This window comes from Tympanuchus pallidicinctus, unplaced genomic scaffold, assembly GCF_026119805.1.
Source record: "Tympanuchus pallidicinctus isolate F22 unplaced genomic scaffold, pur_lepc_1.0 scaffold16, whole genome shotgun sequence".
Classification (NCBI taxonomy): Eukaryota; Metazoa; Chordata; class Aves; order Galliformes; family Phasianidae; genus Tympanuchus; species Tympanuchus pallidicinctus.
This window is the reverse complement of record NW_026294679.1, coordinates 20,859,361-20,874,225: the sequence shown is the minus strand read 5'-3', so window position 1 is coordinate 20,874,225 and position 14,865 is coordinate 20,859,361. Positions and strand designations below refer to the sequence as shown.

The window sequence follows — 14,865 nt, the reverse complement described above, 5'->3', positions numbered from 1 at the left end:
TGAAGATAGAGCAAGCAATTCCAACCTGCATTCCCACTGCTCCAGAAACTTACCTATCCTCAGCTGTTCTAGGTCCACAAGAACAGAAGTTGAAGAAAAAAGTTCATCTAAGCATATTTTGAAGCATGCAAAAGGCAAAATGCATAACGTGTTGTAAAGCTTCAGTCTTTGAACCACTATACTATATAAATATACTTGCACAAGTGGTACAAACAGATTGGACACAGTTGTATTTGTAGGTGGCATACAGTTGTTATGCTGAGGCCTTGTGAAAGGTATTTCACTTGCACAAAGTCCACTTCAGCTCATTCACTGTTACAAGCACCTTTTTGAATTTAAGCCAGCAGATTTATTTTCCTACAAAGTACACTCAGTTCAGATCTCTATCCCTTTTATTTAAACTTGCTTGGGATCCTCAAGAGCCCTCTTGACTATAACAACAGCAGCAACTGTCAGATCACCAGCTATGCAATACACAATAAGACTTCTTCAATAAGTTTTGGAGAGCATTATTTATTCACTCTTCTGCTGCTTGAACAATGCTGGTATGAAGCAAGTCTTCAACAGTCTGGACAAGCAAAAAAAACAATGTCTCTTCATTTTTAGTCTTTCAGTTCAAAATAATTTGCTCAGGAAAACAACCAAATATACACAATCTGGTATTCTTCCTTTTGCATCCACCTCAAATAACCCTAAAAAAAAAAAAGGGCTTTCAAGTGCATATCTAGAGATGTCATCACTGAGAGATGAGAGCAAATACACCTTGCCCAAGACATCTAGGCTCCTTGGGTACAGGGCACACTAGTAACAGCAGGTTTCTCCGATTCTCTATACCCAGCACAGAACACCCCATGGGATGAGAACTAGATAAAGATGTCTCTATTCCCTAATTCTCCACCTCAAACTGAGATGGTCATCATCAAACACTCTTCATTACTGGCACCCAGCTCAGGATCCCAAAGAAACACTCAGATGCCAGCATCAGATGGCTGTGGGCAGCTCAGACCTTCTCGCAGACTCTTCAATACACTGTATACAATTCAGGAAAAAAATACGCATTTACAAAACATTTAAAACATAACAAATTAACATCAGTCAACAGTAGTCATACCTCTCTTTGGCTTTACTTTCAGAGGCTAAGAACAAGCCCGGCTCCCTCAGTCTGTCTTCACAGCTGAGGTGCTCCAGCCCTCTGACCTCTTTTAGATTCATTTCAAAAACATATCGCCTTCCACTGAAGGGCATTACATGTGAATAACATTTCCAGTCAGATGGGCACGGTATGACACTGTAACCTGCTAGCAGGTGGGATGATGTTAGGCACAAAGCCAAATGAAAGCTATGCTTCACTCGGAGGGATTTACTCCAGGCCCAAGGGAACACACAACGCTCCTCTGGGCCACAGCGCATGCAGAGACCACAGGAACCATTTCCTGAGGCAGCTGCGCAATTAGCCACTTGCCTCCCTATCACATGTATGCTTACAGGAATTCCACACAGAAACAGAAACCAGAGCACAGGAACAACCCAAGGGGCAGCACCCCGGTCAACGGCATACCATTTTCTGAAAGAACCAAAGCTTCATTCCTTTCTTCCCACAGCCCTCAGGGTCCACATGCTGGCTGAGCGCTGGAGCAACTGGGGTGCTTTTGGGTCACCGCTAGGCCAGCAGACCCCACGCCCGGCCTGACCGCCAGATGCAGAACTCGGACTGGAGATCGCTGTGCAAACAGAGGTGCTCCCCAGCAAAGCCTCAGGAACGAGCCCTTTGCACCTGGCGAGCCTGCAGGAGCTGCGACAGGGACAGAACGAGACCCCCCTGCACTCAAGCGCCCGGGGCGGAGGCACACAGCGCCCTGTGCCGGGCGGACGGGCAGCACGATCGCGGCGGGCTCCACGCGCAGCGCTCGGCGCTCCGAACTCCCGCACGGGCGGACGGGAGGCGTCGATGCCTCCGCGGGGCTCCCAGCGGCAGCAGCCGACCCCCCGCAGAGATGGAGGGAAGAGGCGGAGAGGCGCCGGCGGCAGGTGGTGCGGTGCGCGGCGTGACGCGGACACTTACTTGGGCTCCGCTCACTACTAGCCCTGCCATGGCGGAGGGGGGTCGGGACGGTGCTCCGCAGACGGCGGCGGCTCGGGGCTGGGCCGGGGCTCGCGCCGCCGCTTCCTCGCGGCAGTCAGCTGACGCGGGCGGAAGCGCGACCGGGCCGCGGGAGGGGGCGGTGGCTGAACCCGGTTCCCGCCGCCACCTGAGGCCCCTCCGCCTTGCCCTGGGCAACATCTCTATAAAGAGCTATGGTTTCTGCAACGACACTTTGGATTCCCTTCCCTTTGAGGACCTGGACTTGCGTTCCACGTGCAGAGCAACCCATTGATTCGGAGCGCGAACTCGCCTTGGAAGGGATGTGCATTGCTGGTAAAGCAGTGCGTGCAGACACATCCATGGTGCTGTCTTTATGGCCATAAAATACAGGGAAATTTGCATGGAGAACAGAACTGCCTCTGGAATTACCAGGAATACCCATCAAAGAGGTTCTCCCAGGGCATGAGTTTGCTCAGTAAAATAGAGAAAGGATGGCGGGCTGCAGTTGATTGGGTAGAGTGAGGAAATCCAAGGCTTTCTGTAAGAATTCTTAGTCTTCTGAAGACACTTAGTTTTCTCAAGCTTGGCTCCTAAATCCTATTAGTCACCTACCTACCTCTTTAGTTGCCTAAGCACCTTTAAAAATCTGGCTCTTAATTGCTAATAGAGCATTACTCACTCTTGCTGAAAAGCAGAAGCGTGCTGAAAGGAGAAATAAGTTGCAGGAGGATATGTATTCTACACTGCAAAACTTTCTATGGTTTATTCAACAACACAGCAGAAACTAATACTGTACTTGCTGCTCTGCCACATCATATCAACAGAATATGTTCCTGCTACAACTGTGGCATCACCCTTTTCCTAAAGCCGTTCCTCCTTTTGCACTGACCGTTGGACAGAAAACAATGAGCAAAGGCCCCAGGGGAAGAAAAAAAAAAAAGAAAAAAAAAAAAGACATTGCACACTCCCTGTTATTTTAATGCATACATTAAAATGAGAAATGGGCCAACATGCAGAAAATCAAAACACAATCAGTGAACTAACCATTCCATTGCTTTATATAGATATAATTTTCCTTAAATAGTCCAAGAAATGGAAGAATCAAACCCTTCATTCACAGCAAATAATCGGATATTACATTGATGAATAAAAGTTCTGTTTCTCTATGTAAGAGTTTTCCATCAAGGCATACTTACTAGTTCGGGTCATCACTCAGCATGCTTCAAACAATCAGTGCCTGTGCTTATTTATTAGATCATGTAGCAAATAACACATGCCAAGAAAAACAAGTGCTATGTGAACTGTAAATTTAAACAAAACAGTACAGTCTACTCTTCTCTATCTACCTCTTTTTATCTCTTCTTTAGCTACAAGCATGTGATTCCCATCAGAATCCCACATAACTCAAAGCACAAAGTGGCCTCCTGCTATAGGCAGCTGTATTTGTCTTAATGGAGTAAATTCAGTTCAATACCACACTCCTGTAAAATTGGAATAACTATACTGAAAACAATTTAGCACATCATTATCCATATTATTAGTATTAATTTTAGTAGAGTGCTAGCTGTCACTGTAGAGAGATCTCTGAAGAAAAAAAACCCTGCCTGAGTAGTTTACTGCGTAGCACAGACAAATAATAAGTCTGTTTTTTCCACCTTCTTACATTGCCAATTGCATTAACCTGCCATTGATCCTCCTACTTACTAGGCAAGACCTTGTCTACAGGGAGAAGTTGCAGGTCCCGCTCCCTAAACTAGGTGACTTAAATTGACTTTATCATCTTTTCAATCAGTTTAGCTGAATTTTGTAAATTACAAAAACAATTTAAAGAGGTGGCAAACTGTTTTAAGTGCACCTGGCTTATAATCATTCTTTTTAAAATCAGTTAAGCATTTTCTTGTATAGACATGGCCTAGATTATTATCTGTTATGGATAAAATAACATATCCAGATCCCATGGTGTGTAACAAACAAGGGGTGCTACCAGCCTCTTCTACTGTACAGGAAGGGAAAAATACAAACTCCACAGCAGAGAAGGGAGAACACTGCCCTGTTGTGACCCTAGACTTTCAAAACTTACATCTGGAACATGCTAACTCTGCTGCCAACTTCCTAAATGACGATGGGCAAATGTCTCAGTTTGTTTTGGAATCACAGTTGCGTTCCGTAATTTCTATCACCAGCACATCATTTTCAGAAGGAAAACTCGCACCTGCAGCTGTCTACCACTGGAGAAGTACTTTGTAACATGTAATCTGAAATTACAACTAAGTATTATCTTAGGTTTCAAGTACACCAGTCAATGTGCTCATTAGTTGTTGCCTCATGTTATTATGAAGCTAAAACACGTTACACTGTTACATAAATACAGTGGGTATTTTTAGCTGCTGAGCCTGCTGATCATCAGCCTCATTTTATAGCATGGATTCTAGATCACTAAGAAGTGGCCTCTAATTTTGGAATGCCTGTAGAGCCAAGGTGAGTTCTCCATCCCACCTCCTCATAACCTCTCCGTGGTCATGCAGGTAAAACCACAGTGTGATACATGGTACATACTCACTGTATCCCCTCTCTTGAGCAGAGGAACGCGTACTTCTAGTGGATGAAATACTGGTTTTTACAGGTGGAGGAGCCATCGAACCAGTTTCTTTTAAATTAGCCACTGAACCAGTTTCTCCACAGCTGAGACACAGGCCCACAGAGAGGAAGACAGACTATCTTTATATAGTTAAAGTAGGCTAACCACTTATCCACCATCAGTCTCTCATTATCTTTCCACTTCATTCCTGGCATACAATGGTGGTGCATTCCACACAGCTCTCCACTACATCATTCACAATGCTGATTGATCAAATGCTGATCATCAACATCATTTTACATCAAGGATTCCAGATCATTAAGAAGCTACCTCTCATTTTGCAGTGTATTTTTTACCACACAGTCTGTATTTATTCATTTGAGCATCACAGAAAGCTACCTTCCTGAGTCCTGGCCCTGTACAACCTGAATCAATGGAATGTTTTCTTTAGCTTTGATGGAGCTGTCTACATGAGTAAGGCTTTAAAGGACTAAATTTGCACTTAGAGAACATATTTTTATTGGTGGTTGCTTAGAAGCTGAAAGTTTTGTGAGGAATCTTTGTTCAGATTGGAATAATTTATAGCAGTGGAGTTTAGCTGACCTTTGAATTTTTTTTTTAATTTTTATTTTTGCAGTTTATGTATGCACAAAATATTTTTTAAAATCACTTGCTATTTAAATTATCAGGGTTTCACCACACAGTTAGAAAAGTGGAAACAGGCAGTTATGTATGGGCTGTTCAAATATGGTTTGCCTACATTTTCAGCAGAGTATTGCCTAAAATTTCAGTAGTGCTCAACATGAGTTAATACAGGAAGAAAAAAATAATAACATCTCTTTTTTTTTTTTAAATGTCACTTTTCTTCTATGTAAAGCTACAATAAATTAGTTACATTAATCTGCTCACTGTATGTAATTTCACATATGTAAATTAAACATTGAGCAGACCTATTCCTTGACAAAAGAGCACTGGATGAAATAAAATAAAAGAATAAAATCATGCCAATATTATAAAATCTAGCCCCTAAACAACTGGGAAACAGTTTATTAGCAGCATGGCAGATACATGACAGATGCTTCTCTACGTTCTTTACACAGTGACAGAACTTAAATTTTAGCCCGTTGCGAACCTAAAGTGCATATATGGAATGGTTTTGAAATCTCATTTGGTTAAAATAATTAGCTAATATACACCAGTAAATTTAGCACTGCACCTAGAACCAAACAAATCATACTATTTTTATATAAAGCCTACATATAAAAGTGTTTTTCTATCTAAAAAGTATGTCAAAAGCTTACAAAAGAAAAAAATGATCTTAAATGCTTCACTAACTAAAAATTCTTAAAGCATTTCAGACCAAGCTGACCCAGCGGAACCATTTTCCATCTTACAGCACACTATGTATGCCTGCATGTCCATGTACACAATCATATTTCAAAGTAAGTCAACAACCCACTGTCTTCTAAAACAGCCTAGAATTTCACCAGGCAAAATGGCATGCTGTGAACATTCTACATTTTCTTGTTGCTTTTTCATTTCAACAACAAAAAAAATCTTAGTCAACTCACAGAATTCTCCCCCTCTGACCATCAGAAATCGTCTCGGTCTTCACTCTTATAACTCATTTGTTGATGTTTGCAAAGACAATGTTGGCTCAAAAAATTGTTAGTAAGTTTCAAAGAAATACAATGCTTAATACAAAATGGATCAATTAACTTGAAGAGATTAACTGTACTGCAGACATTTTTTATCCATGTTACCAAAGGAAGGGGAACGTTTTATTCACACGTATCTTCACTTAGAACTGTTTTTAACTCCCAAATAGCTAAAGATGTTTAATGTTCAAACTAATAGGTTCAGATATCTCCCAGGAAAGAGCATTATTAGCACATTCTGCTATGAAACAAACAAATTAAAAATGAACATGATGGAACAAAGACAAAACATGACAAAGTACATAGATTAATCTCATTGACAGAACAAGAAGAAATACAGTAATGATGACTTCATGTGCTATTTCTATTCTGAACAGATGGAAATTAAGTTTTTCTTTTCCTATCTCCAACCTATTCTTATATTCCACTTATAAAGTCATTTAACATCTAATGATAATTTAAAAGGATTTGAAGAGCAAGTTACATGTGCATGTACACTCAATACACTACTGCAACTTTGAACAATACTGGTATAACAGTATGATGCAGTTCCATAAAACTCAAAGATAAGTACATCCACATTCATATTTTTCCCCCCCGTCACTGAATTAAAAATATGATAGAGGGATCATAGTGTTTGTTTGTTTTTTTCCTCTCTCTCTCAGAAGCGAATATCCATAGCGCATGTCTGAAACTCCTATTTTATAGCAGCAGTGCGGTATGAGCATAGTGAGGAAACACAGTGATTGTGAACAAACACAGCTCTGACACGAGTTTGCTCACTATTTTATTGCAAAGATACCTCGAAGCTCAGCATTTCCTGACTTCTTTAGAGAGCTTCACTTTGTAACCTAATTAGTATTCTTGAAAGGTAAATTTGCATGTAGGCATTATAACTCACTAAGGTAAGAATTTTCAAAACACAGAACAACCTAAAAGCTTTGAACACAGATGAAAAAAAAAAAAAAACATTCATGAAAAATTTTACCTATTAATCTGGTTTCCAAAGAGGATAATAGCAGTTTTGTCTGCCATGGTACAGCCAAAATATAATTAAAATCCATTAAGTCACATTATATATCACACTGTAGTTTTTAGGCTAGAATTTCATCCAATAAGTGATGTGTTGAACAACTAGAACAAAGCAACAACTAATTGCACAATTCTCCCTTCTTTCTATCCTACAGAAAAAAAAGGAGAGGAACAAGGGGAATGAGCAAAGAAAGGCTGAATTATTTGTATAAGAACTTGTGTTATCTGTGGTCAGCTAGAACTTGATTTACATGTCCAAAGATGGAGGTTGATGCCCCAGCTGTAGACAATACCGTCTTGGTTTGGCCTGCTCAGTGTAAAGGCACAGTGCTAGCATAAGATAAAAAATATTATTCCTGGACAGGAAAAGAAGTGTAGCACCATCACTCTGTTGCTCCCAGTGGACAGTACTTGCAAGCAAAGGGATATTCCAGGTTGAAGGGTAGTTATTCTCTGTGTGTCCCATCTGGAGTATGTAGCACACAAAGAGCAAATGCTGACAAGGGACAACCACAAACTCTGTAGATTATTGCAGGATTTTGAGATGTTGACAGAACTAAACACATATGAGAACCAAAGACAAGAAATAAGGTTTTTTAATGGCTTGTAATTCATACAGTCTGAACATTTCGTTTTGGGTTTTTTCTTTTGTTTTCATAGAGCCAACAGAAGGGTGCCAGGATTATCCTCCTGTCAAGTTTCAAAGGCCTGTTGCTAGCCATAGAGGCACAGAACACTTCACAAAAGATCATAAGCTCATTTTCCTACTGGAATTATTTGGTAATGTTCATTTGGAAGTTACTGCTACCGCTTCTCCTGTAATTGTATGTTGCACACACACAGAGGTGATTTTTTTCAAAGCTCAAGATGATCGATTCCCAGCAAACACAAAATGCTGTACTTCCTTACAGTCTATTATGTGCACACGAATTCAGGATCTCTGGCTACACTGTGATGGGAAAGCAAATTAATACAGAAGCAACTGTCCATCCATCAGTTTTTGCTTGCTTATAAGAAAGCAACAATTAGAGCTGAGCAAAAAAGACAACTAAAGCTATGATAAAGACTAATTTGAGGCCACTGTACATTGCAGTCCCATTACAAATCACAGATTTGAAGCTTTAAAAGTTATGTGACATGTTTTTGTGTTCAAGACTTTCAACACAGTATACACAATATCTGGGGCAGAGACTGCCTGCCATACAAAGACAAAATTATTTCCAGAAATGCTTGTAGACAAAGATCAAAGAACAAAGAAAGTGGCTAGAGAGGCTGGAGGAGGTTGGAACTGGGATGACCTGTCTTGTTCTAGGGCCCTGTTAGTTCACTGTAGAGCTGACGTACCAAACCTTCCACAGAGCTGTTATTATTTTTCATCTGATCCCATACAGACAAAATCTGCAGCTTATTTTGCCAATGGCACTATATAATAAGAGACCTGGATATGAGAGAGTATCTACTATTCAAAAGAGAGGTTGGAAGAGGTTGTATGCCTGTCTTTACTCTGGAAAAAAAAAAAAAAAAAAAAAAAAAAAGTGTTATGTGGCCAGAGAGGATCTTGAACCAAGGTGTGAAAATGCCTGATGTTAGGAAACAGGCTTCTTTCCTGCTTTGCATCTATGTAAATGTCTCTGTTTGTTATTATTTTTTAAATACATTTTTGAGCTGCTTATATTAACAAAGCTAATGACTGGAACTCTTTTACCCTTCATGTTTGCTAACAGAATTCACTGTGTGGAAACCACAGCTTTCCACATAGATAAGAGATGTATGATTCTACTATTGAGAAGAGACCACAAAGCAGGTATGTAGTCCAAAAAATACAGAACAGATCAGTATGGAATAGCTTCTATATATGAAGGAACAAAGGTTTTACCTCTCTTTTGTCCAGTTCCTAAACCAGTTGCTATTGTTCTTTATACCTTGAGTATGAAATATTTCCAAAGAACTGTATGGAAGTTGCTAACAATGTGGATGACTGCGAAAGAACACAGCTCACGCAAAATGCAACATCTTCTGCAGCTTGTTAAGCAGCAGCTTTTCCCATTACTCATTACTTTCATCCACCCATTCTTCTGGGTGAGGAGGGTTAAGTGCAGCTCAGTTAGCATTAATTCTGCATCATCTGGAGACGTCATGACGAAGAGAACGTGCTGATGCATGACGCAAGATGGAAGAGCTGAACATTGAAAGTTGCAGAAGCACATTTTCTGCAAGCAATATACTGTCAAATAATGTAGAGAGATACTTATAAATCTGGCAAGAAAGCAGGCTTTATACCTCTTGGAAATGAAAGAAAATGCAAGTGAAATTTGGGGTGGTTTAGTTTAATTGCCTCTTCTTTAACCTTCTTGCTAGTGTCTTTTACTCTCTTCTTCCATACTCTGCATGCAAATACACTAACACAGACATTCTTCAAATCCCATAACATTCATAATACCTTTTCCTAGGAGATATGAAATAGAACGATAACTGTAGCCTGTGGATTCCATCATACCTTCTGGTTCTCCAGAATATTGTTGTCCCAAGTTCTCTTGTCCTGCATCTAGCACAATTCAATCAAATAATGTAGGTCTAGAGGGACTGAATAAAGTCATGTATAAGGTAGTAGAAGTACAACAGAGCCCAGTGCAGTTGGCTAGATATTTTCAGCAAGGATGTGGCCTTTTTTTAGCAAGAAAATGGCATTATTATGAACGCATAGTAGATAACACATGGAAAAACCTGTGAGTCAAGCAGTCATGTGATATTAGATTCATTACAGCTTTCCAAACACTCCTTATTTCCCAAAGTTTCTTCAAGCTCTCAATGACATATACTTAGATAAGCCTGCTTTGGTTTCTTTGATGAGAAAAGCAAAACAAATAGCAGAATAAAACCAAGGGACTCCCAATTTACACTGAAGAGATTATTAAAGACAGACAAATGCTAAACTAGGGAAAACTCCTGACTTAATTTTTGGGATTACAACTTTGACTCCATACATACAAAAAAACCTGAAAGCATGTTTATATTTGGTCACAATACTGGCGAGCGCAATCACACAAGGAGAACACAGAGCTTATTGCTATTGCTTTTGGTGGACTGTTAATAATATAAAAAGCTTTTCCTGCTTAGATTTCTTGCTGGAATCCCAATCAGATGAATAAAGCTTAAAAGTTGCAATCAGCTGATGGTGGTGGATAACATAACACTAATTAGGAACAAAACATTTCAGTCCCAGCAGAGACATGTCCATATCATGAAATCTGCGTAGAAACATATAGCAGAATTTACATACTTGATTTTATGGCCATAAAGTGTAAAACCACTTGAAATTCACTCAGGCTTTTTCTCCAGGTCAGACCTTGATCTGGAGAAAGTTATACTGTAAGGTCTTCAAAGTTGGTAATTAAATAATACCATAAACTTACAACAGGAAAAAAAAAAAAAAAAAAAAATCAGCACATGGTTCTGTTTCGTGGTTGTTCATTTTAATAAAGGTTATTCTAGTGCATCTGGGTGACATAATAGCTCATGTGATTATCCAGCGAGTTAAATTACTGTGCTACTTTTGGCTCACTTACTAAAGATTCTGTACCTTCTTAGGACAACGCTGAGTGAACTCTGTCAGGAAAAGCAAAGACTAAAAGGGATCTAGTCTTGGATGACATTGTTTTTAACATTTGGTCACAGTAATACTACAAAAAATCTTAGTACCGAGACAAACAAAACATTTCAGGAAGTTAAATTATTATCCATAAAACTTCTGCAAATTAATTGCTTCCCCTTCACTGCCAATCCCCCCAAGAAAAACAAATGAAAAACTTGTTTCTTTTTGGTGGAGTCATTCAATTTATGTGACTGAACCCAGGAAAAGGGAAGCTGTCATGAATATCGTCATGGATCAGAACCGCAGGACAGAGGAATAAAACAGCTTGCAAAAGAACGAGCTGTTAGAGAACTGGCGCTAACCAACAAAAAACACTTTATTCTCAGTTCAAAACTCTTGAGAAATATGCACAGCTAATTCTTATGATGAAGGGATAAAAACGTAGAGTCACCAGCCAAGTTTCTAGCATTTTTTCCCAGTTTGTCATCTGCCTTAGAATTCCCTACCAAAACAGAAAAACAGCTATTAGACTGTAACTTTACACCTTCTACTTGAAGATGACTATTTGTAAATATTTTTCAAACCACTAAGCAGTGAGTAACAGAATCTACAAAATTTCTCAGGCTTGAGAACCGTGTGCTAAAGATGAAGTAAAGCAATAGCAGTCATGGATAGCTATAAGTTGTGCCTGATGGCTTGCTTAACCTTATGTCAATTCATTAAGCACCTATTAAAATACATATGGATAATTTACTAACCATTTTAGGAATTAAAACCTCATTTCCTTTCCTCAAGTACATGCCCTCTGGCCCACATGCTACTGGCAATATCCAGTGGGTAGAGGTTTCCCCCCCCAGCCTGATGGCTGTCTGGCACCACAGGCATGCTACTGCAGCCACGTAAACTCAAAATGCAGTGCCACTTGCCCTTCAGAGAGAGTAGCCAGGACACAGGAAGTGGACCTCTTGTGCAAAATCCTGACTATATGGGATCTAGTAGCTAACCTGGATCTTTTTCTCCTTTTTCCTCGATCTACTTAAACCTAACTTAGGTATACCTCTAATGAAATAACTCACTTAATGGGTGCAGCAGTATGGCATTATTCTGTATGTTAAACTGAATTAAAAGTTAATAAAAGCTTAAGTTCAGTTCTTCCCTACCATTAATTTTTTGTTATGAAAAAATGCGTATGTTAACAAAACTACAGAACTGTCCATACTGCCACAAACTGAAAGAGGTTCTGATTATAAGAGAATCACACATTGAAAAGTCTTCTGATACTGAAAAGTTCGAGGTTATCCATTATACAGTGCTTATTAAAAATAGTTTTGTTTAAGGAGAAAAGCAGACAGCAAAACATTCACTCAGAACTAAGTTAGTAAATGAACAATAAGACGACTTTGACAAGTCTACCGAAAGATTTTAGAGACTCAGTTTTAAGCATACATGAATGTACACATTTTCTTCATACAGGCCCATAAAATCACATACTGAAAATAACATTTTCAAAATTTAATCTAGAGGGAAATTTTACTGGTGTTCATCTTTTGCTTCTTGTGAATGGAAATGCACATTAATTTCCTTCTTTTACTGCCTGTTTCGAATTCTGAAAATTCAAAGTATTCAGTATCATAATTTGTCTTTCAGTGGAAAGATTATAAGTAAATGTGTTTGTAGAAATTGTTCATAATGATTGGTTCTTAGTGTTATTTATATTGGTTATTTTAAAATATAAAGGAAGTCATACCTAACATTTCTGAAGTGTCATTTGCCTGAAAATTTCATGACATTTTACATCTATTAATCAATTAAACCTCATTATACCTATCTCAGTTAGGCATGAATATTCCAATTTTACAGCTAGTTACACTGAAAATAGCTTGAAAGGTTAGCTGTCTTGCCAGTACTCAAGAAGGGGGACAAAACCTAGGAATTGCAATCGCTGTTCCATGTATAATAAAAAGTGAAATGCCTTTTCCCTCTTGAAGAATGGAAAAGGCAAAATTAATAGACAAAAGATCAGGCTTCTATAGAATTTTTACCTTTTCTTGTTAAACAAAATATTTTGTTACAAACCTGTTGAAGAGATAAGAGCATGTATATGTTCAAGAGATTCCTATGAGATTTTCCCCAGGCTGTACTCCCCTAGACCAAGGGAAAAGTAGTTGTACAGAAGTATACTCTATACCCACCTCACCATCCAACAAAGATCAAGAGAATTTCAGTTTTGGAGAAGTTTTTTCAGCTGGCTACCTCAAAACACATTGAGGCCACCTTGTGCTTGCTTAAGCACTAAAAATGAAGCTTCTCAAATGACATAGTTGTACAGTACCATATCATGTTGATTCTGGCAAACCTGTTGGTCCAATGCTACTAGAATTTTTTTTTTTTTTTTTTTCCCAATTTCCTATGCTAGATTTAATACGAAAGTTGGAGAAAAAATTATCCTGCTTATCCTGTTTCTGAATTATTGAAAACTGTCACTGATTAAAAAAAATAAAACTGATGTGTTTCCAGGTCCATGTTCCAAATATATTAGTAATCACCACTGGGTAATTTTCCTACATGTTTTCAAGACTAAGACAATGAATTCAAAATTGGCTTGTTTAAGTGTGCATTTTTATTTTTACCTTGAATTATAATCCTTTATTTCTGTGAATTCTTTAATTTGATTTAAAAAAAATACACACTACAGGATCCTTAGTTTTTAATCAGAATATATGTGTTTTTTTACATGTGAAGGAAAAATGTTCTGCTTTTGTTATGCTGTGCTTGGTTTCATACTGCCACTCCTCTCAGAGTGCTCAGTGACAAATTACTGTCCTTTGGCATTCTCTCTGTTGCAGACTTTGCACCAAATGAGACAGGGATCACACAGAGGTGATACTGTTTGATCTTGATCTTCTATCATCATCAAGACTGTCACCACGTCTGTGCACTAAACAGAGTGAATCAAGATTGCAGAGGCAACCTCTGTTCTGGCACTTCCTCATTTTTCCATGCCTGACTTAGCATGCTTAATGTTCTTTTCATTTACAGTCACTATAATTGTCATTGGGGTTCTGAGCCAGATACTTGGAGTACATCTATAACGCCCTTCTATCAGGGAGAAAACCCTAGCTCCAATCCTGTATGTATGTAGATGGGCTGATCTCTAAACTGTCTCCACAACCATCCTTTCCTATCTCCAGCCACAGGACACCCTAGTGCTCTGCATCTATATCATAATCAGTTAACCAATGTTTCATGCCTGGCAAGGCTTTCAGGTACACTGTAAAAGCAGTGTGTACCCAAGGTAATCAGTTAATTGCTTAGTGGCAGATCCCCATGTTCCAGCAGCCTACTAGAGAACACCTAGAGGATGGTCATAACACCATGGTGGTGTCTGGTAATCCCAGCGTCTTCAAAATGAAAAACTGGTTTGGCATAGAGGAGGTCTGCAGCATCAGATTTTTATCCCTGCATTCTCTCTACCTGCTACAGGTTCCTAAGTTCATGCAGACCTTCATCTGCCCAAAACAAAGCTCCCACGCCAGGCTGCTTAACTTGAAGCACGCAAAAGAGTTAAACTGTTTTTATACACACTTCTGTAACGTAAGATACTTTCAGCATTTCAGGTAGAATAAAAGCGCTTAAGTTAGTTCACCAATTTGCATAAGTAGCTTAAATTATATTAAAAAGGTATTATGACCAAAATGTTATTATTAGAAACCAACGCTTGGAAAACAATACCTACTGAAAAATGTTTTTGTCTACTTTTATAAATTATCCAAACGTTGCTTCTCATCCATTACTGACAGTAATACCTGAGTGATATGCATTATGCATTAAATATTTTTATAATCATTCAGAACTATTTGTACTAAACAGTGATAGCAGACATTCATTTAAGGTTTAGAAATGTTAAAGCTGATAGCATACC

The 14,865-nt window shown here is 38.9% G+C and overlaps 1 protein-coding gene across 1 annotated transcript in view; it reads right to left on the bottom strand.

Annotated features, from left to right (window-relative positions):
- LRMDA (leucine rich melanocyte differentiation associated) overlaps nucleotides 1–2,316 on the bottom strand; it is a 641,585-nt gene extending 639,269 nt beyond the window's left edge. Inside the window, exon 1 of the mRNA XM_052676797.1 lies at nucleotides 2,063–2,316. Within this exon, the coding sequence (XP_052532757.1) occupies nucleotides 2,063–2,281 (219 nt within the window). The 5' untranslated portion in view covers nucleotides 2,282–2,316. The remainder of the gene's footprint in view (nucleotides 1–2,062) is intronic.
- Between the last annotated feature and the right edge of the window lie 12,549 nt (nucleotides 2,317–14,865).